The sequence below is a fragment of the Pelmatolapia mariae genome, linkage group LG20, assembly GCF_036321145.2.
Source record: "Pelmatolapia mariae isolate MD_Pm_ZW linkage group LG20, Pm_UMD_F_2, whole genome shotgun sequence".
In the NCBI taxonomy this organism is placed as follows: Eukaryota; Metazoa; Chordata; class Actinopteri; order Cichliformes; family Cichlidae; genus Pelmatolapia; species Pelmatolapia mariae.
In genome coordinates this window covers 25828381-25850494 of record NC_086244.1, presented here as the reverse complement: position 1 = coordinate 25850494, position 22114 = coordinate 25828381, and the positions used below count along the sequence as shown (strand labels likewise).

The 22114-nt window shown below is 40.1% G+C and overlaps 3 protein-coding genes across 10 annotated transcripts; all 3 read right to left on the bottom strand.

Annotated features, from left to right (window-relative positions):
- Positions 1 to 492: 492 nt before the first annotated feature.
- znf740b (zinc finger protein 740b) lies at positions 493 to 8049 on the bottom strand. Of its 2 annotated transcripts, XM_063463861.1 has the most exons (7): positions 7949 to 8047; positions 6195 to 6344; positions 5795 to 6028; positions 5493 to 5621; positions 5273 to 5402; positions 3338 to 3456; positions 493 to 2670 (listed from the first exon to the last, which is right to left on the bottom strand). In XM_063463861.1, the coding sequence occupies exons 2-7, from the start codon at positions 6237 to 6239 to the stop codon at positions 2521 to 2523; spliced, it is 807 nt and encodes a 268-aa protein (XP_063319931.1). In that variant the 5' UTR covers positions 6240 to 6344; positions 7949 to 8047; the 3' UTR covers positions 493 to 2520. The 2 variants fall into 2 exon arrangements, with proteins under 2 accessions (XP_063319931.1, XP_063319932.1); XM_063463862.1 differs by lacking the exon at positions 6195 to 6344 and having other exon boundaries at positions 7949 to 8049.
- A 255-nt stretch (positions 8050 to 8304) lies between these two features.
- On the bottom strand, positions 8305 to 15793 carry csad (cysteine sulfinic acid decarboxylase). Of its 7 annotated transcripts, XM_063463308.1 has the most exons (15): positions 15686 to 15793; positions 14439 to 14564; positions 14211 to 14355; positions 14010 to 14136; positions 13845 to 13935; positions 13423 to 13645; positions 13226 to 13305; positions 10361 to 10415; positions 10144 to 10260; positions 9992 to 10056; positions 9822 to 9903; positions 9534 to 9733; positions 9246 to 9297; positions 9069 to 9158; positions 8305 to 8874 (listed from the first exon to the last, which is right to left on the bottom strand). In XM_063463308.1, exons 3-15 carry the CDS (start codon positions 14340 to 14342, stop codon positions 8701 to 8703), a joined length of 1488 nt encoding a protein of 495 aa, XP_063319378.1. In that variant the 5' UTR covers positions 14343 to 14355; positions 14439 to 14564; positions 15686 to 15793; the 3' UTR covers positions 8305 to 8700. The 7 variants fall into 7 exon arrangements, with proteins under 7 accessions (XP_063319378.1, XP_063319379.1, XP_063319380.1 ...); XM_063463309.1 differs by lacking the exons at positions 14211 to 14355; positions 14439 to 14564; positions 15686 to 15793 and having other exon boundaries at positions 13845 to 13909; XM_063463310.1 differs by lacking the exons at positions 14211 to 14355; positions 14439 to 14564; positions 15686 to 15793 and having other exon boundaries at positions 14044 to 14134.
- Positions 15794 to 16300: 507 nt separating this feature from the next.
- On the bottom strand, positions 16301 to 20709 carry zgc:174906 (uncharacterized protein LOC571548 homolog). Its single transcript, XM_063463315.1, has 4 exons — positions 20588 to 20709; positions 16839 to 17173; positions 16664 to 16744; positions 16301 to 16583 (listed from the first exon to the last, which is right to left on the bottom strand). The coding sequence occupies exons 2-4, from the start codon at positions 17152 to 17154 to the stop codon at positions 16303 to 16305; spliced, it is 678 nt and encodes a 225-aa protein (XP_063319385.1). The 5' UTR covers positions 17155 to 17173; positions 20588 to 20709; the 3' UTR covers positions 16301 to 16302.
- Positions 20710 to 22114: the final 1405 nt, after the last annotated feature.

Genomic DNA, 22114 nt, shown 5'->3' with positions numbered 1-22114 from the left:
CATAAACTAAAAAAAACCCAAAAAACCAAACACTTTTACACAGTGCAGGTACCATCAGTTTCTTTGCATTAGGGAGTTCTGTAAAGGTGCACTAAATTATGACACTAGTCAAGGTTTTACATGCTTATGTGTAAGAAAAAGTTTGCTCGTTGATTAATTGGTATGTTTGAGATTCAGTGTGTTTGACAGCTGGGTTTCTTGTTTTTCCTCAGCTTCACACTGGAGTCAGAAGAAGCTACTTTTTTGGTGTAAAGGAGGCAGCATTCGTTGAAACAACATACAGAGCACTGTGCTGAGGTTTGTTTCCATTTCCATTAACAGGCTGAGAGGAAAATCGACTCTCATATGGTCATGGCTGCCACCTGCTGACATAACTGCTGCATTACTTACACAACTATTTGAATGTAGCAGACTTTACAGACTATCCTTCAAAACTGTTATTAGAAAATCCGCCACGAACCTTTGCTGTAAATATATGACCAATACCACCCGTTTAAAAAGAAACAACTTTATTTTTACTTTGGGCCCAAAACTCCATTCACTACAGTGTGAAACTGACTTGATGTCACTCCTGGCATAACAAAATATAGGGGATGATAAAATAAAAACAGATAAACAAAAAAAAAAATTATTTTCCAAACAAATGAATAAAAGATCCTCCAACAAATACATGCAAATTAAAACAAAATATCCTAGCTAATCATAGCTGCTGCACTAAAAGGGCAAGTGTGACATTTTCAAATTTTTGTCCTAAAAGCAAGCTTCGTGCTGAGTCACCATGGCCTTTTGAACTATAATAAAGAATAACAATGATCAGACTAAAGGTTAAAACATCATCAAAACTTTGATTTGCCTTTGGAGTTTAGGTCCCATACATGCTATTTTCTAGCCCTAAAACAATTTATAGATATATATATTAACTTCATAAACAGTAGACAGTCAGCAATGGGCCCAAACTCTTCTCACATATCTAAAAGTCTGACAGAAACAGATCTACCTGTCTATTATTAAAAAAACCTTTCGTCTAAATAATAGTCATCTACAACTGAACTAACATCTGCAGTCCAGTGACTTCACAATATACAGGCCTGAAGTTTTATATTGCCAATAATCAACATACAAACGACCCTCAAAGTTCCACAACAAAGTACAACTTGTCATCTTCACTGAAGATGCTCAGTGTTAAATGACATGGAACTGTATTTAGATCACATTCAGTCAGGCAAACACACAATTCAGCAGTGAGAATCTGTAGATGAGCCAATTTATATTATAACCTGGTTGACCTGGGCCATTCACACAAGTACTGAAGAAAAAGGTCCCCAGTGCACTCATGTGAAAAGACTCGAGACTAGCGTTGATCCAGCTGCATTTAAAAAATATTACGAGCATGATTCTGACAATATTTCATAGATACTTAAGTAAGAGTAAACCTAAGGATTTACCAAAATACAATGAAGGGAATAAAAAGTCTTAAAGTGAGAACAATCTCTGATCACTGAACAGGAAAAGGCAAGACAGCGGTTTCTAGGAAGGGAGAGTAACCACAATGGATTTATACGGCAGGTCATTTTACAGAAGCACGTTAAGGAAAAACTCATTTTTTGCCACACACAGGTCATCCCTACATCCAGTAAACATCAGCTTCAAAAAAATTGGAGCTCCTCGAAAATCTGTCAGCTGTTAGCCAGTGTAAGTCTTACAATTAGGGCCATATGCCTTTAAAACAAGGTAGAACTCTAAATGTGTTTGCCATGGTACAGATACCATCTATCCAATTCAACTTTAGTGTTTGTTTTGGTTACCACTAGGGTTGGACCTGTAGTTATTTTTCCAGATGTACAGCAGCATGAACAGCAGATTAAAATATTTTGATTAATTTAAGACTTGTGCACAAAAAGAATATGGCACATAAAGTAAAAATGGATGACTAATTTGATGATTTTTTTCCTCTCCAACGATCTTTAACATTTAGCGGCATCAAAAAGGTCATTAAATTTACCTTCACATGTGTTACTGAACTACAGTATTTCATTGACTAATCACTTCCTCGAGGCAGCACACAGCAAGCCTGCTGTGACCTTTTGCTTATAAGCTGTAGCCGGTACATAATTAGTAACAAAAGAAACACAAAACAAATAGGACGTTTTAATGCTTCATGGTTTTCTGTCTGCGTCTACATTAGCGAACCGTTCGTTTGAATTAAAAGGCAGAGTTGGGGTTGACTGCAGGCTGAAAGCACGAAAGGTGCTGACTGTCCATGCAGTCACAAATTTTGTGTAATCTCCATTTATTGCCGCAATACGATGTCCGTGACTGCAAATGAGTCCGTTCCCCATCGCCTTCTTCCTGGATTCTAAAGTGACAGTAGGTTAAAAAAACATAAAAATCCACTATGAGCTGGTGAGAGCAAACTAAAGTTTGGCTGTGGAAAAGTAGGGCTATTTTCAGGTCACCACTCCAAGGTGTGATGTTACTGAGTTGCAGACTGATGTTGGGTCTCTATGTGGAAGTTGAGGGTCAGACAGTCAGACGGTTGCTCGAAGGATGTAGTGGGCTCCATGAGGCCGGATGGGTAGATGAGTCCTGGGAGTACTGGCTTTCCTCTTTGCTCATCCCAACTGTACACAGCCGTCGGTGTCTCAGAAGCCTGTCTGTCCGTGAGAAGTTCTGAAGCAATGCAAACAAACGTGGGCTTCAGCCAAAGTAGTATTTGAATTAGGGTTGGGTAGTACATTTCCAGCAGTTTTATTTGGGTGATGTCTGCCATTTTTCTGTTTCTCATTTATTGGTGTACCTCCATAAGAATTCCACTTGGTAAATACTTCACTTGTAAAATAATTCACAAAGTGGTTCAAGTAGAGATTTGCACACAGAAACTGGCTGAGATTCTGATCAGAATTTAGAATCTTATGCCTTGAAAATCTTACACTGTATGGTCGATGCCAAGTGCTGTAGAAAATCTCCATTTCCATGCACAACTGATTTTAAATATAAATAGGAGTCAATGATAGATAAATTAGCAGCATATGGCTAGTTTTTCACTTGCACTACCCACATTACAGATTATTCACCCTAAATATTGTTTGATTGCTTCCTTTAGGTCCCCTCCCTTGGTAATTTTTGTTTTTCCGGCTTAAAACTAAAATATTTCTAAATTGTTTTTCTGTATTCTTTTTTGTTTCAAGACAGCGGGCACATGCAGTGCCATGTCCACCAATACATCTGCAATCCATTGTTGTTGGAGTGATTGTGACAAGCTGAAAATCTCTTAATGCAGGATCTGTTCAAGTACACGTAAAGTATATCAGTGAAAAAAAAAAAAAGTATGAATAACCTGATGGCAGCGATCGCACTGATAAGGCTTTTCTCCGCTGTGCACCCTCTTGTGCCTGTCCAGGTGGTAACGCTGAATGAACCGCATATCACAAGCATCACACGCAAATGGTTTTTCCCCTGGAAAACAAACCAAAACCCACACACGTGGAAAATGAATTTAATCATCAGGACATGCTGCATTTATCGCTGATTTCACATGCATTTCACAAAAGACATCTAAATCTACATTACTGCGTTAAAGTCTGGAGACACCTCTTTGATGAGAAAAGGGGTGCAAACAAAAATATAAAAGGCAAAAACAGACTAGGCAATTCTAATGAGCTTAATAATTGATATTAGATATGACCATCTTTTTTCAACTGAACTCTCTTAGACAAGCACTCTTGTAATTTCTTTATGCAGTCTTCAGGAATCCAGGATTCTTGAAGGACACACAAAGCTCTTCTTTGGATGTTGGCTGCTTTTTGTTCCGTTCTCTGTCAACATGATCCCACACTGCTTCAGTAATGTTGAGGCCAATCCGAGACTGACAGTGTTGCATTGTGCGTTTTTCTATCCAGGTATGCTTTTACTACATTGGCTGTCAGTTTGGGAGGCCAATACCAATGAGATAATTTTAAGATGGTACTATATGGTGGATCAAAATCTGATGTTACTTCTCTGCTTTCAAAATTCCATCAATTTTAAGAAGATCTGCAACAGCAGTGACTGAAATGCAGCCCCAAACCATGACAGAGCCTCCACTGTGTTTTACAGATAGCTTTAGACACTCTGTTGTACCTCTCTTTTGACCTACTCTGTACATTCTGATGACAATTTGAAACAACAATTTCAAATATGGATTAACCACTCCATAAGTCCTGTTGCCTCTGATTTTCAGTGTAGTTCTTGTTTAATTTGGCATACCACAGCATTTTCTCTCCATTTGCCCTCCTAAAGAATCTAATCTTGACATCCAGCCTTCCACCAATTTCACTTCTTGTTCAGCAAACAGTTCAGAGAAGGTTCAGATGCATCTGTCGGGTCCTGTGTCAGGTCTTTGCTGGATTTGTCTTCCATTTTCTTCATGAAATGACTTTCAAACACTGTTCACATGCTATAGATAGATTTTTAGGACTACCATCTTTTGTTTTCCACTTTTTCAGTTTCCTCATTTTTTTCAGTAAATAGCCTTTTTTTTGGAAAGACCTGTTTGGTCTAAATACTGTTTTATGCTTGTCAAGCTGTGATATTACTGGCCTTTTTTATAGATTCAACTGAAGAAATGGGAACAAAGGACATGATTTTAAAGACACTATTTAAATTGGTTCTTTCCTAAGCTGTCTGTTATGTGTAGACATGACAGGGGTTTATTCTTGAGCTAGATGCCCTTTTCATGCTTTAATGATTCATACTCAGTGTTATGTGGCTTAACGAAAGAAAAAAAACCCCCACTCCTCTGAAAATGGTCAACTATGAGGACTATACTGAAAATGAGTGAAAAGGCATCCAATGTCCAAAGAAAAACTTGGAAAGACTGGAGAACTACTGCTCCACGCCTTCTATAGCCCATTGTAAAAGATTATAACAAAATGTGGCTCCTCAGAAGCAAATTATAAAGAAAACTGTACTAATTACTGTAGTATGAGTCTTATAATTGAGTTACAAATTAGGACCAATGCAGAACTCAGATCAACATACAAAATGAGAAGACGAAACGTGGAAAAGACACATTTTACAAACTTGTCAACCAACCTCTGAAAACACATCAAAACAGGTTAAGGGAGCAAATACTAAAAATAAAGGTAGTTGGTGGGTATTTTTAAGCTTATTCTGAGCAGATGGGCTACGAGGAAACATCCTCACAAAGACTTACCTAGTTGACATACAAAAAAGCTTAAAATAAATAAAAAAATAGTCCAATTGAAGTAAAGAGGTGAGGGTAAGTTCTCACCTGTGTGTGTAAGAATATGCCTCTTAAGGTGGTAGCTGCTCCGGAAAGCTCCATAGCAATGATCACAGATGAAGTTCTTCTGGACTTTCAATGAGCTGTCGTCATCCATATCAACTGATGGAACTAAATGCTATAAACACGAAGACAATTAGATGAAATTAACTTAAGAGTAACAGTCTTTTCACTTTCTAATTTCAGTATAATTTTAACCATTCTTTACCTCCACTTTTACTTTGTTGGCTAAACCGGATTTTTTGTGTTTCTTCTTGGGCTGCATATTCTGGTTTGCCTGCATGCCCTTTCCCTCAATTATCCTTGATGTATGATAATCTCCATCTTTCCGGATGAGCTTTTGAAAGATGAAAAAATGTGACAACAGGCTTCTGTTAAATGCTGGTTTGCAACCTGTGTACATTTGTCAACCAAGGACTTAAATTGGCTTATAAAAGCAAAACTGTGAAATAACATTAGCAGACTTAAAGTGAGTTATTTCTCCATGCAAAATAAAGACGCATCTCTCACCAGGGGTGGGCAGCTCCCAGTTGATGGATGGCCCATGTGGCTGTGATGTGGCTGTCCATGGTGCACCTGGTGGCTGTGGTGGTTCTGGCTATGCTGCGAGTGGGTTTGGTGGCTTTCAGGACTGGTCCTTTGCCCCTGACCCAAGGGTGACATCATCTTCTTTTGGCCTGGGATGTTGTTGGCTTGCATTAGGGCCATGCTGGACAGCACCGCCTCGCAGCCCAGCAACCCAGCCTGACAATACAAGCAAAATGTCGTTTTGAAAAAGAGGAGATTGCAGGAGTCCTCATGCAGCGAGGCATCAGAAGGAAGGAGAGGGGGACTGAACAATGGGAGTAACGGATACATGCATACGATAAAACCATGATCGTGATCTTGAGATGAAGAGACTTCCACTGACCCATTTCATATGGTCTCGAACAGAATTGCTGGAATGGTGTGTCATCGCCGTGCTTTGAATGCGTGTGTGTTTGTGGGGACAGAGGGGCTTCACTCGGGATGAGGGGTGACAGATGAGACTACACCCTCCAAAATCATCAGGGGCAAAAGTCTGAAAATAAAGGCATATGCATATATGACTAAAAATGTATGTGCAGCTTTAATATGTGCTGTCTATCAGACAGGAAAGCACCAGTTGCTTGGTACATGGCTGACAGAAAACACAACAATAAAAGGTAAAATGAGAAAAATGATGGAGATGAGGGAAAAGCTCGTTATGCACAATGCATCTGTGTAAATAATACATTAACCAAACAAATCCTTCAATGACAATGGCCGGTAGTTGAATATAGAAGGGATGCTTCTTTTTAAATGGTTTGCAGTGCACTTTTGTCCAAGTGTAATGAAACACACACCTGTATCTACCTCATACAGTTGCAGTAATAAAAAAAAACATCGTAAATTGACTGGAAGCTTGGTTTCCAGCAGGAATTTGTTTGAAAGTCTTTTTCGTGCACATGGCAGCAAAAATAAATCTGCACCGTTTTTACCTATGTCAAAGCATGTTCTGTAGCATGAGCCAGAGAAAATTTGAAATCACATTACAAACACGTTAAATCAGTGTGGATTCTTAAATAATTACATTTATCAAAATATGTTTAAATCTGATTATGTTTTGTGTGTTTGTGAGAATTAATATCAGCTGATGTTTTAAAATGAATTTTAAAATAACAAAATATAAGTATTAGTCTTGAAAACCCTACACACAAATGTGGCTATTATTACAAAGGATATGAATGACGCTGCTTCTGTCATCCATGTAAGGACCATAAATACTGTAAAAACCAAGCTACTAGGAGATCGGTATAGCTCATTGGGTTTAGGAGGGGTATATGTATATGCAGTGGCTTAGGTTCAAGTCTGCCTTGAACCCTGTGTGCTGTCCTGCTCTTTTACCCTCCTTTCTTGTCTGTTCTACCTGCATCTAATACTCATGTATTAGATAATAAAATACATACAGCAGTTTCCCAGTCAGGTCAAAAGCTGGTGCTAGAAGTACTTAAATGATGAATGCATACAAACATGCACGATAAATGGCACGATTACTGCATGATCTATTATGTTAATGTAAAGGGGGCTCTTTCGACGACCCAAGCCCACCCATACAGAAAACTCCTTAATACGGACAGAGATTTTTATTTTAACTGATTCAACCACATCTATTATTGGAAAACGCTTTGTTTTGCGATTCATTTGTAAGCTGGTGGGTTTATTCTCTGATCGATCTTTCAAAGATCAAACAGTTAGCAGCAGTTAGCTAGCAACGTATCCCAGCTTTTTTTGGGGGGGAAAAGAGAAAGTAAAAGAGAGGTTTATTTTTCCGCTGGGGTCACGGGACACGGGACAGATAGCTTTGTGTATTTCCGCAGGGGTCTGTATGAAAGTGTGCCGCACGCTGAGAGTCCCCGCTGAATGAAACGAAAGCAGAAAGCAGCTAGCCAGCCCGGAGTTGGATTTTGGGACAACTCTTGTGCGAGTGAGCGCCCACCCCACCCCCCGCCCCGGACAGCACAACAACAGGCAGGGTGTGCAGGCTCCGCGCCGACCTCAAAATAACGCCGCCCTCGCGGGCTACAACTGCTCCAAACACACGGGCACCGAGAAATAAAACGTGTACAGAGCTGCGAGTGGCATGCTGCAAACTCGACCGCTTACCTTTCGGTTTTCAGAGTGCTGAAGATTAATATTTCTTGTCGCACTTCCAATTTTTTCTCAGTTTACAAACACTGACAGGAAACACCACCGGAAGTGCTCCCCGGGGAGAGTCCTGATTGGTCGTACGCCAAGACACGTGACCGAAGCGGACTGACCCAGATTTGCGGCCATAACTGTAAGGTGTGCTGCAGAAGTTTTGTTTAAAGGCTTTGTGTCTAGCAGACTTTATAAATATTACATTTTGACTGAGAGTACTATTCCTACACAAAGAAAGTTTTTTTTTTTGCTTAAACCTAACCAAATAATTAAACAATTAATCCATTACAAGACCAAAAGCAGGTTCTCAGAGGTGACGATTTGTTTTATTGTTTGTTTTACATTGCACTTACAGAAAGGCATTGTGACCCTGAACTGCTTTTCTGGGTAAAAACAAAAGAAAACAAAAACCCCAATCACTTTTCTTGGAATCAATTAAAAAAAAAAAAATCAGTAATTAGTTAGGTATAAAATGTAAAGGGTAGGCATTCTCCAAAAATGTTTTAAACTCCTTTACAATAAAGAACATGGTGGTATAAAGTTTGTAATACCAAGTAACCTTTATTTATTTATTTAACAGCTGTTGGAATCTAGGAAATCAGATATTGAAATGAACACAATTTGACTAGTTTGTTGTTATTTGTAAAATTACAATGACCAGCATTAAACGCACAATCAAATTTTCTGAAGAGCAAGGTGTTCACTTATGGGCTTTCTCACAGGTCCTTTCCTAGTCTTTCAATTTCATCAAGGAAGAAGTCCATGTCTTTCTGGGACAGTAGGGGAGAGAATACAGTCACACGGAAAAAGTTGACCTTGTTTCCCAAAGGCTGGTAGCCGACCATCATAGTGCCTTGCTTCATCATACGTTCCTTGATGACAGGAGCTACCTTTTAGCAAGAAAACAATACACAGAATTAACTGTGCATTTCAGATAATGGAGGTTTCTTTGTTTTTTCAAAAGCACACTACAAAAAATGAAGATGCCACATCTAAGTACATGTCAATATGTGTGCAACGGAAGGAAGGAATAAAATATCTCAAATGTGGCGGGTTATTCTTATTCAGCAACAGGCAAACTTACTTTTGCCAGTTTCTCCTGGTAATCTTCAGTTCCTTCCTTCCCTCTCAAACTCGGTGGTATGAACCAGAAGCAGACATTCACAAACTCTGGCTGTCCGCAGAGACAAATGCAAGCATGGTAATGAAATTTTGCAGGTAAAAAACTCAGGTATGCTTTATGAAAAATGTATGACATTACCATGCTCAAAAGCTGGAACCCCTCTCTTTTCATCATCTGCTCCACCAGATATCTGCAAGAGAAAAGATTTAGCAAAAAACCCCAAAAATAACCATATTTTAAAAAAAAAATAATAATCACATTTCTTATATATTAGACATAATTTATTAGTTAGTGAAAATCAAGAGAAAGACAATTGGTTTCAAGGGGTCTTAACTGGATGTGTAAAGCTGATCTTCTGTTAGAATGAGACAAATCTGACTTTACGACTTTACTTGAAGCTTGCCCTGTGCCACATCCTTTATTTACCTTGCATGAATAAAAGCCTTGTCTACACGCTCTTCTAAGCCCATGGAGCCAACAGCTTTCCACATCAACCACAGCTTCAGACAGTCCACCTTGCGGCTGCACTGCACAGACTTATCCCCAATGTCCAGGTTCACATCGTAGAACTTATCTTGCTGGAAGAGGTATGTGGCATTGGCACTGTGGCACTGCTTCAACAAATTCTGGAACAAAGTCAGTGATTGTCAAAAAACGTACAAACCCAAACTTTATGATTATTAATTCTGCAGCCTTTAAATTGTGAAGTCAAACCGTGGTGTCCCTCAGGAGTAAAGCAGAACACTGCAGGCCAGCCACCAGCATCTTGTGGGGATTCCATGCTACTGAATTTGCTCTTGTTATACACAGAAACAAACTCTAATCAGCATCACAGCCTTACACTGTATCTCCACTCATGTACAAGCTCATGTACATTTTAATACCTGTCAACTCCTTTCATCAGATGTCTGTGTTTCTTAGAAAAAAGCACGCTCCCTCCCCAGCAAGCCTGACAAAAAAAGGGATAAAAAAGTCTCACGAGGTTCACAAAACCAAGTCTCGTCAACACACATCAGTCTTCCACAAGTGCACTCACATCTACATGCATCCACAGCTTGTGTTTATCACAAATATCAGCTATGTGATCCAGCGGGTCAAACACACCCTGCACTGTGGTCCCTGATGTGCAGCTTACAAGAAATGGCACCGCACCCTAATGGAAAACACAAACATATACAATTAAAGTCAGGAGGTGATGACTAAAAGCTACATGTTGAATCTTATGAAAACTAGCTAAACATCAGCAAATCTACCTGAGATTTGGACAGCTCTATTTTTTCATCCAGATCCTCTGGAATCATACGACCTCTGCAGCACAAGAGACAGCATTTAATTAGATGAAAGGTATTATTTTTACTTGGCACAACTCCAGATTACAATAGATCAAGGTTTAAAAATTATTTCAATACAGAACATTAATCTATTATTTACAGTCCCAATCAAAAGTTTAAGATCACTTGAAAAATGGCAACTCTGGTGTAGCACTACGGGCAGTTCTCTGGGACTTGAAAAATGGCAACTTAAAATGAAACAGCCTGTTTCATTTTAAGCGTTGTTTTCAATATCTTGAAATTGCTTTGTCTCACTCCCATTTCTTCTTGTTGCATTTTGAAGCTCTACTTGGAACCTTGTTAAAATCCGACCATGCAAAATATGATTTTTTATTTATTTATTTTTTTTTGCCATTTTTCAAGTGGTCTTAAACTTTTTATCGGGACTGTATTTTGAATAATTATTGAGTCTATATAAAAGGTCATATAACATGTTCCACGTTCTCTGAGCTCAAAGTGACATGGTATAAATTAGGGACAGAAGAAAATTCTATTTCTTTTATGCTTTTAACTTTTTTCAGCGGGCAACTGATAACTAACAAGTCATCCAATTCATCCAAGATGGCGGCGCACACGGACGCAGCGGCTTCAGGCTCTCCAATTAGGCGTTTTTCTTTTTGCAAAGCAAAACTTACCTACAGTCATCTGGAATTATGCAACATCGGATATAACAGCCAGATCCCCGTTACCAGTGATTATCAGAGGATCAACAACATCCCCCCGGAGATAGCGAGAACACCGGGCGCTCCGTGGATTGTTATCGGCTCTGCCAAGCAACCCAGGCGGCGGACAGAACGCAAACAAAAGCGGGGCTGCCGGTCAGGCGTGCTAGCCAGGCTAAAGAAGCAGCCTTTTAAACCACCGCTTCCAAGCATCTTCCTGACCAACGCACGGTCGATCGTCAACAAAACAGACGAACTGAACTTACTTCTCCCCGCACAGCCACTCGTCCGCGACTGTTGTGCCTTGGTCGTCACAGAGACATGGCCACGAGAGGAAATTCCCGACGCCTCTATGCAACTAGCAGGCCGCACAATGCACCGCAGCGACGGAGAGGCTACAGCAGGTAAAAGCAGAGGTGGAGGTTTGTGCATTTACACACATAACAACTGGTGCACAAACACTAAGATAATCACCACAGTCTGCTCCCCGGACATAGAGACAATGTCTGTCGTGTGCAGACCATTTTATTTGCCCAGAGAACTGCCCGTAGTGCTACTATCAGCAGTCTACATACCTCCAGACGCTAATGTTAGCTCAGCCCTTGCCCACCTGCACGACTCGATCTCTGAACAGCAACGGAGATATCCAGAGGGAGTACACATCATCGCAGGGGATTTCAACAAAGCATGCTTAACAACTGTGCTGCCTGAATTTGTTCAACATGTGACATGCCCTATGAGAGGGAATAACACACATGTTTACTCAAATATCAACCAGGCCTACAGATCTGTTCCCCTCCCACACCTGAGTATGTCCGACCACCTCTCTCTGCTCGTTGTCCCTTCATACACACCACTCAGTAAAAGGACAGAGCCCACAATCAGAACTATTAACACCATTTCTGAGGAAGCTCTGGCTCAGCTGCAGGACTGTTTTGCCCTCACAGAGTGGAGTGTCTTTGAACATAATGACCTAGATAGTCACAGAGCTGCAGTGCTGGGTTACATCATATATTGCATTGACACTGTCACCATGGAAAAGCGGGTCTGGGTCTACCCCAACCAAAAACCCTGGATGTCAAGTAAGGTTCGTGCATTGTTAAAGGCACGTAACTCTGCATACAAATCTGGGGACCAGGATATGTACAGCAGAGCAAGAGCAGACCTTAAAAAAGGCATTAGAGCAGCAAAACTGGACTATTCGAGTAAACTATCGGATCAGCTCTCAGATAACAACCCCAGAAAGGTATGGGAGGGCCTGAAACACTTCACCAATTACAAAGGCAGCGGGACAAATGCAGATAGCATGGACATCTCATTAGCAGAAGAACTAAATGACTTATTTGCCCACTTCCAGAGAACTGTAGACACCCCTACCATGCACACCGCCCTGCCCATAGCCTCTGATCACAGCCCACACACATTTACCCTCCAAGAACACCAGGTTCACAGTTTGTTCAGAGCCGTAAATCAGGGGAGAGCTGCTGGCCCTGACAGAATACCTGGTAGAGTGCTCAAAGTCTGCGCTGACCAGCTGGCTCCTGTGTTCACCAGACTATTCAACCTCTCCCTGTTACACTGTCCCTCACTGCCTGAAATCTGAAACAATAGTCCCAGTCTCCAAGTCCACCACGCTCAGTGGCCTCAATGATTACAGACCCATTGCACTGACACCTGAGTTTGCAAAGTGCTTTGAGAGGCTGGTCCTATAGGTCATTAAGGACCGCCTCCCACCCAGCTTTAACCCCCCCACCAGTTTGCCTATAAGGCAAACAGGTCCACCGAGGATGTAATTTCCACTGCCCTCCACTCTGCTCTGCATCACCTGGAGAATCCTGGGACTTCAGTGAGGATGCTCTTCATTGATTTCGCTCAGCTTTCAATACCATCATCCCAGACACTCCTGGACTACAAACACATCCGCCTTAATGAAGAAAGCCCAGCAGCGCCTCCATTTCTTGAGGGTTCTGAGATGGAACAGGCTGCAGACTGATCTACTCTGTTTTTATATTGTTCTTCTTTTTTATATTATTTTCTTTACTTTTGCACCTTTGTGGTCTTGCTACCTAATTTCTCTGTGCAAGCAACTGTACAATGACAATAAAAAAGTTTTAAGTTCAATTACCTGTTGTCCACTTTCACAAAGATGACATTGTCCAAACCAATGCCCAGAAATGCAGCGCCTTTCTTTACAGAGTAATGGCTCTGGAAAAAACACAAGTATGTCTGTTTCAACAGTGTCATGAAGTTAGAAATAAACCTGATGAAGCTTCCATTGCATCAACCATACACCTAGACAAACAGGTGACTAGTCGCCCTCACCTCTGGAGATGTAAAGATGCTTAGCCGTGGGAGAGCCCACACCCCCTGGCTTTTGACCTCTGGGAAGCGTTGATAGCGTGCCAGGTTCATGGCATACATGTTGGAGGTTGAGCCCCCCGGGCAGAAAATCCCATCACCCTCTGTCCAACCAACCAACTGACGTAGGCCCCTGAGGACCTCGTTCTCCATCAGCACAAAGACTGGGGCTACCTCATAGGTGAAGCTGCAGTTGTCACAGAAAACGTCTGATCATGTTATTTGCTGGATTTGCTGTATTTCTACAGTTTACTACCAAAGCAAAAACTCTGAACTCTCCTTTGATCAGTGCCTAACACATTTTATTGTTCAATATTCTTACAGGCTTAACCTTCTATCCCCTCAATATTTATCTTATATATCTTATCTTATTTGTTCCTTCTTACAGATTAGTGTTGAGAGCCTCAGTGAGGAATCTTCCAGCCAAGGAATGATAGTCCACCCCACCGTACTGTTGATTAAAAAAATGTGGGTGACCTGAAATTAACAAAAAAAAAAAGTCCTTCAAGATCGGACAAGTGCCTGTCTGTTTAGCTAATTTTTCTACTTACTTGTTTTAATGCTGTACTTGGCGACATCTCTTACTCTCTGGAGGAGCTTGTCCCGTGGCTCTCCTGTCTCTCTCACCCCCAAATCCAGGAGCAGAGCCAGCTCCTCAGGCTCTTTCCACTCACAAACCTGCACGAGGAAAGTGTGGATTATGAAGTCTGTTAGCTACAGGCAGGGAAGCTATTTTGTGCTTCACAAGATACCTTCTGTTTGACATCTGTGCCACTGGAGAGCACTTCCTCCATAATAATTTTGAAGGCTTCATTTAAGAAGAACTGGCCTTCAGCATGGTCAATAAGAGGCTCATTCAGGTCACGGAGACTAGCTTGTTCCATTATCTCTTATGTGCTGTTTAAAAAAAACATTAATACTTTTAAATTCAAAAGATGTGATAAGAAACAGACACATGGTACAAACTTCATACTACTAACCTGAGAATGGAGACAGGTTTGTGCTGTACTCTGACACCAGACTGCAGAAAATGGCTACAAAGCAAAGGTAAGGTGGCAAGAGAGGGAGGGAGGCAACCTTTGTCCCACACTTCTAGTTAATGTTATCTGAGTTGAGAAAAGACAATGGGGCACACACATACACACAACTGTGATTTATGGGATCACAAAAGTTCATTTTTAGAAGGTCAATATGCTTTAGTAAGTCATAAGTCATGTATAGCACTTTAATGGATAAAACTTTTGTGGATTTCATGAAATGATTCTCATCAGTTCACAACAAAGAGCATCAGATTAGCTTGTGGGTGAACATTTTTAAAGGCAGTCATTTTAACTGTGATGAGTTATGGAGTGTTATGCAATAGAGGCTGTTTATCTGCTCTGATATGCATGAGAAGGTGAATGAATCTTAAAAGACACTAGTCAGCCTCTACAGAAACTCTATGAAACATCAATGCAGGAGCAAAGGGATTCCCAGATTGCGCAGACAGAAAACCTTATTAGTTTTGCAGAAAAGAACTCCTAAGATTGCTTTGTTCCCAGTTATGGCTTCTTCTCTTCTTCCAGCTGTGATTTTTATTTATTTACCTTTTTAATGAGCAGGAACAGCTAACGTTTAGGAGTAGTTTGCAGCTAGTCAAGCGCAAATATACGGTCATCAGCCACCTCAATAGGTACACCCGTTAAACTGTTCGTCAATGCAAATGTCTAATCAGCCAATCACAAGGCAGCAACTCAATGCATTTATGCACGAAGACATGTTCGAGGTGAACTGTTAAAGTTCAAATTGAACAACAGGAGGATGAAAGATGATTTAAGTGACTTTGAGCATGACATGGATGTTGGTGGTAGATGGGCCGGTCAGAGTATTTCAGAAACTGCTGCTGTACTGGGAGTTTCCACCACGACCATCTCTAGGGTTTACAGAGATTGGTGCAAAATGAGAAAGTATCTAGCTCTATGGGTAAAACAGCACTGAGAAAAATCTAATTGATGTAATCAACACGTACCAGTGAGGTGACAACATTACCCCATCATTCTTTTACGGCTGAGGGGTAAAAAAGCAAAAAAAAAAAAAGGATTTATATAGTCTCATATGTTTCTGGGACATTCAGTGATGCTTTTGTCTGTGGCTGAACTTGCTGATCTGGCTACTCTGGTGATTAAATTCAAATACCAACCCCCCCCCAAAACAAAACAAAACAAAAAAAAAAACCCCATTTACACACCAGTTTATAAGCCTTCAACTTGATTTCACACCATTTTCCGTCCAGTCATCTGTGCCCCATTTGCTGTGGCTCAATTCTTAAACACTGGATAAAAGAGTAAAAAATAACATATTGTTTATTTTATGGCAGTTGAAAGAATAATACAACTATTACATAGAGTTATTTCGAGTGGTATTAAGGTTTTCCTGCTTCTGTCCTTCGCAGATGTTTTCCATGAAAGAGTTTTGAAAATGTTCTTTTCTCTGCTGCTTCATGTGGACTGCTGAGCTTCATCCCTAAGATGAATAATCTCAACATAAAAAGAAAATGCCGTTCAAATGAAGTAAGTACAGCTTGCTTTTCATTATCTTCTCAAATGAAAGGTGAATAAAAATCATACTACAGATACCACAACAGAAAAAAGAAATAAAAGCAACTCTTGTAAGAGATTTCATGAGGCAAAACTTCTATGACTTTTCTACGATAATTGTTAATGCATCATTTAAAAATGTACAGTATAAAGTACAGTAGTGCTAAATGCAGTGTAGTAAACAATAAAATCTTGTTCTTGTTTAAGCCCTGATATTTATGATCTGACTTCTCAGTAAAAACATTTCCTTTATAGTCTAGGTAAGTAATCAGTCAGTCTTCAACAGGAAGTCGATGCTTTCAGGTGGCAACATCCACTCTCCCTGACTGAGAAGTGAATGCAGTTGAGCGGGTGTGGCTTTTTCCCTCTGTGAGTTACACCAGTGACGCAGCATGGCAAAGACTCGCTCCACATGGAGATTATGGTCCTCTTCGATTTGCTCCAGTTTTACAGATGAGATTTCCAGAGCTTCTCTGCCAATCGCCCTCCAAGATTTGCCGATGGTACGGGCCACAGACATCAGCTGTTTCTCACTCACCATGCCAGAGCCTGTGGGATGAGACCGTTAAAGTATGTGACTGTTTTACAGAGTTTGACAGTGGAATATATTTCAGTGCATTGCCACTCACCATTGTTGCAGATCTTTTTGTTTGGAATGACATCTGGTATCTCAGGTGCTTGTTTTCTTTTTTCTGAGGTTTCTTTTCCCCCTTGGAAGTGAAAAAAAATCTTTCTATTTATAGATCAGAAATAGAAATCTAACTGGAATAAAAGATTGATGAAAATGAGCAAATTTTAACCTACCCAAGGACTGTGTGTTGATTTTCAGTTTGTTAATAAAGTCAAGCCTTGGGAAGGTTTCTTGCAAGGTGTTATCCTTGAAAAGCTCCAGTAGTTCTTTTGCTGCTTTGGGACCTCTCTGTATGACGTGATCCAAAAGCTCTGTCACTTTTTCACTAGGAGCACAGCAAGATTTCACCTGCTGGTAGGCGTGAAGAGACAGCAGACGGCGAGCATCTGCATGCTGGAGTACAAAGTCAGGATCGGCACTTAGGATTTCTATAAGCTTTGGCTTCTGACTTCTGAGTAGCTGGATTTCCTCTCCTGATTCCTCAGCCATGACTGATTTAAATCAACTCCTGGCAAAACAAGTTGATGAAGAACTCTTTTAATAAAAGCAGATATGACATGTCTAACAAACTCAACCAAAAACCTTTTGACTAAATTAAACTTTCAAAAAAGTAAACAGCTCCAATATCCATCCATTCTCCAATATTTCTAGTGGTAATAATTGTAGCTGTGACGCTATTCTGCTAAATGTGCTGCAGACAGCACGGAGTGTATTGGACACCAGAGTCAGGGTCCCTCTGCTGGTCAAATAGGCAATGACAGCATGTCTACATTACCACAAGCGTTCATTGCCTTCTCATTATTTTAAAAGAAAAACAAAACAAAAACAAAGAGTTTTCAAGTTGCTGCATGACCGATAACATGTGCATCAATGCTTATTTATCTGTTCTAAGCCAATACTAGCCAATTACATTGCTCACTTGATATACATCTATCAGGCTCTAATGTAACACTTAATTGTCCTGCACAAGCTTGCATAATCACTGCTAAACATATTCCTGGCTGCCTTTTAATTTACGTGGCTATGGAAAAATTTGATTTTCTCACATTTATGTTAATGACTCATTCAAGTCTCTCCAATAATCCAGTGGATGAAGAATGTACAATGGGAAATATTCAAGACTGTTTAAGATATCTAATGAATAAATGTTTCAATTTTGCAGCTACTTTATTTAGTATATAAAACTGTAACATTTAACATAATTTATAATGTAATATGTAACATAATATGTTATAACGTGTTGAAAACCACAATCTCTGATGACAACCTCTGACAAAATAAACTCACCGGCCACTTCATTGGGTATACTTGTGTGACTGATCCTTAACTCAAATATTTAATTAGCCAATGATATGGTAGAAACTCAATGTATTTAGGTATGTAGATACAGTCAAATTCAACCTCAGAATTAGAATAGGGAAGAAAGTTTGGGATTTTCCCACAAATCCATGTTAGATTCCTCTAAAAGTCGAGGGGATGCAGGGAAGTAACAAAAAGTATCTAGGTTGGGGCAAAAAAGAGACAAGGAGGCAAAAATATAGATGAAATAAAGTTTTTTAAAATTAATAACTATACTAAAGAAGACAGACAAGTCACTATAAGCATCAAAAGATTTGATGCATAAGAGCACATCAAAAAGGTTAAATGGTTAAAAATGCCCTCTACTCCACAGAGCAGGCATAAGCAGTTAAGCCATACGCAACTCAGCTAACTACAAAGGCTCTCTAGGACTGGAGTTCACCTGATCCCTGATCTTAAGTACTCATAGCCTAATTGTTGAATAGAAAGGACAGCAGAGAAAGGGCGGTATCTACGGCTGGAAAGAGAGCAAGTCATGCCCAGCCATGGCCCTAACAAGCCATCTTTAGAATTTACAGAGAAAGATCAGAAACAGAGAAAGTATCAAGTGAGCGGCAGTTCTCAGAGATTAAAATAGCGAAACTGCTGAGAGCTGTGAGGAAGGCAATAGTAACTCAAATAACCATTCATTACAACCACCATTTGCATCGGGTCATTGAAATGAGATAATAGAAGACTATAGATCGATATGTCTCAATTTCTGCTGCGACATTTGGATGGTAGGTTGAGAATTTGGCAAAAAGACAATAAATTATGAATTTAGGTACCTTGTAGTGGTGTAATGGTGTGCGGGATACTTTTGCGGTACACTTTGGGCCCCAACTGAGCACCATTTAAACAGGAGAGCCAACCTATACAACTCAAATCATCTCAAACTGGTTAGTTGATCATGTCAATGAGTTCACAGTACTCAAATGGCCGCCACAGTCACCAGATCTCAATCAAATAGATCACCTTTGGGACGTGGTAGAATAGGAGAGATGCATCATGGACAGTGTTGGGAAGGTTACTTTTAAAATGTATTCCACTACAGAATACTGAATACATGCCCCAAAATGTATTCTGTAACGTATTCCGTTACGTTACTCAATGAGAGTAACGTATTCTGAATACTATGGAATACTTAATATATTATCATGCTGTTTACAACTACGTGAATGTACTATTGCTGTGATTTATTACTGTTACTGAAGGTCCGAAACGTAGTAAAGGGACCTCTGGCTAATACGTCGGGTTAGTGTCGGGCTGGTAGCTGAAAACTAGCTTTACTTTGTTGTCTGGGTCAACTTTGCTTGCGGGAGACGGAGAGAGGCGTTGAAAGGCTGCTCCAACGGAACTTATTGTTTCCGGAGGAAAACACGAACACAGTGTACAGTTGAGTCTTAATAGCTTACTTACAAATGGGCTCCTCAGGCACTCTTCTTGGCTGCAGTGGTTATTATTATATTTACATGCTTCCAGCTCCCGTTTTTGCTCCGTGACAGCTCGGACTTTTCCTTTCTCTCCCTCCCTCGCTCACAGACACATAACGTGTATGGTAGTCCATTCTCGCTGCAGCACGGACTACACTGCCCATGAGGCTACATTCTTTAGGGCCATGCCTGTAGCATTCTGCCTTTTAGCTTAGCACAACAACAACAACAACAAAAAAGCGCTCTCTCACCCAGGAAACAGGCAGAGAGAGAGCCCTGTAACCATGGCAACCGTAACACTGCCGCCTGGAACAACAAAACGTAGCTGTCAAACAAACCCAAACAATCCTGACCCGTGACAATATGAAACAAGGAAGTACCGCCGTGTAATCCATTTATTTCAACAAAGTAACTGTATTCTGAATACCACCTTTTTAAACGGTAACTGTAACGGAATACAGTTACTCATATTTTGTATTCTGAATACGTAACGGCGGTACATGTATTCCGTTACTCCCCAACACTGATCATGGATACGCAGCCAATTAAGTCTGTGGCAACTGTGTGATGCCATCATGTCATTATGGACCAAAATCTCTGAGGAATGTTTCCAGCACCTTGTTGAATCAATGATACGAGGGGATCCCACCCACTGCTACCAAACTCCTAATGAAGTGAGTGGTGAGTGTATTTCACACTGTGATATAATAGTGCTTATGTTATCTTATCTGTAAGCTTCGGACATGAAGAAAATTAAGTGGCATTAATATATATTTTTTTCAGTTCAAGCATAGACCAGCCAGTGTCTACAGCAACTCAATCGTTTGTAACTGTAGCATTGTTCAAATAAGCGTTAATACTGATCACTGATCAGAAATCACAATTTAAGCATGTGCACAATCACTTTATCAACTTTTTTTTTCTTAGCCTACGTGAAACGACCATGTGCTTACAGAGTTTATTACTTTCAGTGCATGAAGGACGCAAAGCCTTTGTTCTACATCCAGCACTTCAATTCTAAATCCCTTTAATCTCTGCACTTCCTGGGTTTGTGTGGCATCTGTTGTCGATCACTTCCAGATGCGCTTTACAGACTCGCTTTCATACCCCAAGCAGGCTACAGGCGGAACGTATTTGTGCTTTTCTCTTACCATTTAATGTAACAGCCCGAATAACAAAAATGGTAAACAAACGCAGCTTTTAGCCAACAAACAGGAGACGCGTCACAAGCTCACCATCGCTTCTTTTCTCCCGCTGCTTTTCCTTCCTTATTTTATCCGGTATTTGCAGTCAAATCATTTCCGGTTATTCCTTTCAGTAGCATTTTATTTCTGTTTGCTTCCATCCAGTGGGTGGATGATTTAACTGCAGGAAACCTCCCCAGCTCTGAGCATTTAGTGTCATCTGGTGGAGATGCTCACACATTGCACTGTAGTGACAGAAGTGTTCTATAATCTTAAATTATACTTAATTAAAATAAAAATAAAAAGTATATAAGACTTTATTATGAAACAGAGACATTTCAATAAATACAAAAAGAAGTGACTAAAAGAATTATATGGGAGAATATACCCGGGTTATTAAGGAGAATAAGGCAAAATTTGCACAAAAAACTCTGCAGCTTTAAAAGCTCTAGATTTTCTATGATATAAAGAATAATGGCTATAAAAACATGCAGTGTGTGCAAAATACACAGCCACTGCATATGTACAATGCAACACAAAGCAACAGAACTTAAAGTGGCTATAAATAATGCAGCATGTCTAACGATAATTTATTTAGTACAAAAATGAAAAGCAGCAGGGGAGGACAAAATATGTATGTTTAGTTTATTTTGTTTCTTTAAAATTAGCTCAGATTCTGTGGCCAGAAAAACAAAATACACTCACTGCTGCTCTAATTCATCAACGCAGCTAAACTGTAAACTAAATAGCTTCTCCACCTGGGCGCGCCTCCTCAGAGCAAGAATCTCTAACTCTCATGTCGACACGGAGAAATATGTTGCTGGTAATATTGTGAAAATGGAACGCTGTAAACATGGGAATAAATATTTGATTGTTTTTGGTTGAGCAGAGTCGGCTTGTTGCGTGCATACCAAATAGAACGTGTGCCTGTGTGTGTTTATTGGATGTGCGCACTTGCCAGGTATCATGAATGATGATCTACATTACAGTACATCCAAGTTTAATGTATCAAAAGGCACCTGACTGTTATTGGACAACAATTATCAGGAATCACCAGTCACACATCTGCTCAGCCTATTTACAAAGCTCCAGCTCTGGGAAATGACAAATCAATATCTTATTCCTGGACAGATATTTGCTTTGTGTGAGTGGAAAAGCCTCTCGAGCCCATTTCATCCATACACAGTATACACTCTGAGTCACTGTGTGTATTGGTTGTCTGAATAAAACCAGCTTTTGCTTCGCCTACAGTGGGTGGAAAGAGTAGAGCAAATCACTTATTCCTTATTTATTCTTACCACTCAGGTGAGGCTTCTGTATTAGAGAGAAATTCATCTACCTTTATGTACTACTAATGACTTTATTATGTTATAAATTTGAATTATATTCAATCTTGAGCTTCAGCGTAGCAAAGCTAAAAAGGCAGCGATCTGCTGATCTAAGAGAATACATACACCGACACTCAGGGAGCTTTCAACTTGAAATGCTGTACAA

Coding starts and splice junctions, on each gene's coding strand:
- znf740b (XM_063463861.1), bottom strand. CDS start 6,239: ATGACACACCATTCCAGCAATTCTGTTCGAGACCATATGAAATGG. Junction 5,622..5,794: donor CTGGGAGCTGCCCACCCCTG/GTGAGAGATGCG, acceptor ATCTTTCAAAAG/CTCATCCGGAAAGATGGAGA. Junction 5,403..5,492: donor CCAACAAAGTAAAAGTGGAG/GTAAAGAATGGT, acceptor TCGTGTTTATAG/CATTTAGTTCCATCAGTTGA.
- csad (XM_063463308.1), bottom strand. CDS start 14,342: ATGGAACAAGCTAGTCTCCGTGACCTGAATGAGCCTCTTATTGACCAT. Junction 14,137..14,210: donor GCACAGATGTCAAACAGAAG/GTATCTTGTGAA, acceptor TTCCTCGTGCAG/GTTTGTGAGTGGAAAGAGCC. Junction 13,646..13,844: donor GAGGCTCTCAACACTAATCT/GTAAGAAGGAAC, acceptor TGACAACTGCAG/CTTCACCTATGAGGTAGCCC.
- zgc:174906 (XM_063463315.1), bottom strand. CDS start 17,154: ATGGCTGAGGAATCAGGAGAGGAAATCCAGCTACTCAGAAGTCAGAAG. Junction 16,745..16,838: donor AATCAACACACAGTCCTTGG/GTAGGTTAAAAT, acceptor TTCACTTCCAAG/GGGGAAAAGAAACCTCAGAA. Junction 16,584..16,663: donor CAAAAAGATCTGCAACAATG/GTGAGTGGCAAT, acceptor CTCATCCCACAG/GCTCTGGCATGGTGAGTGAG.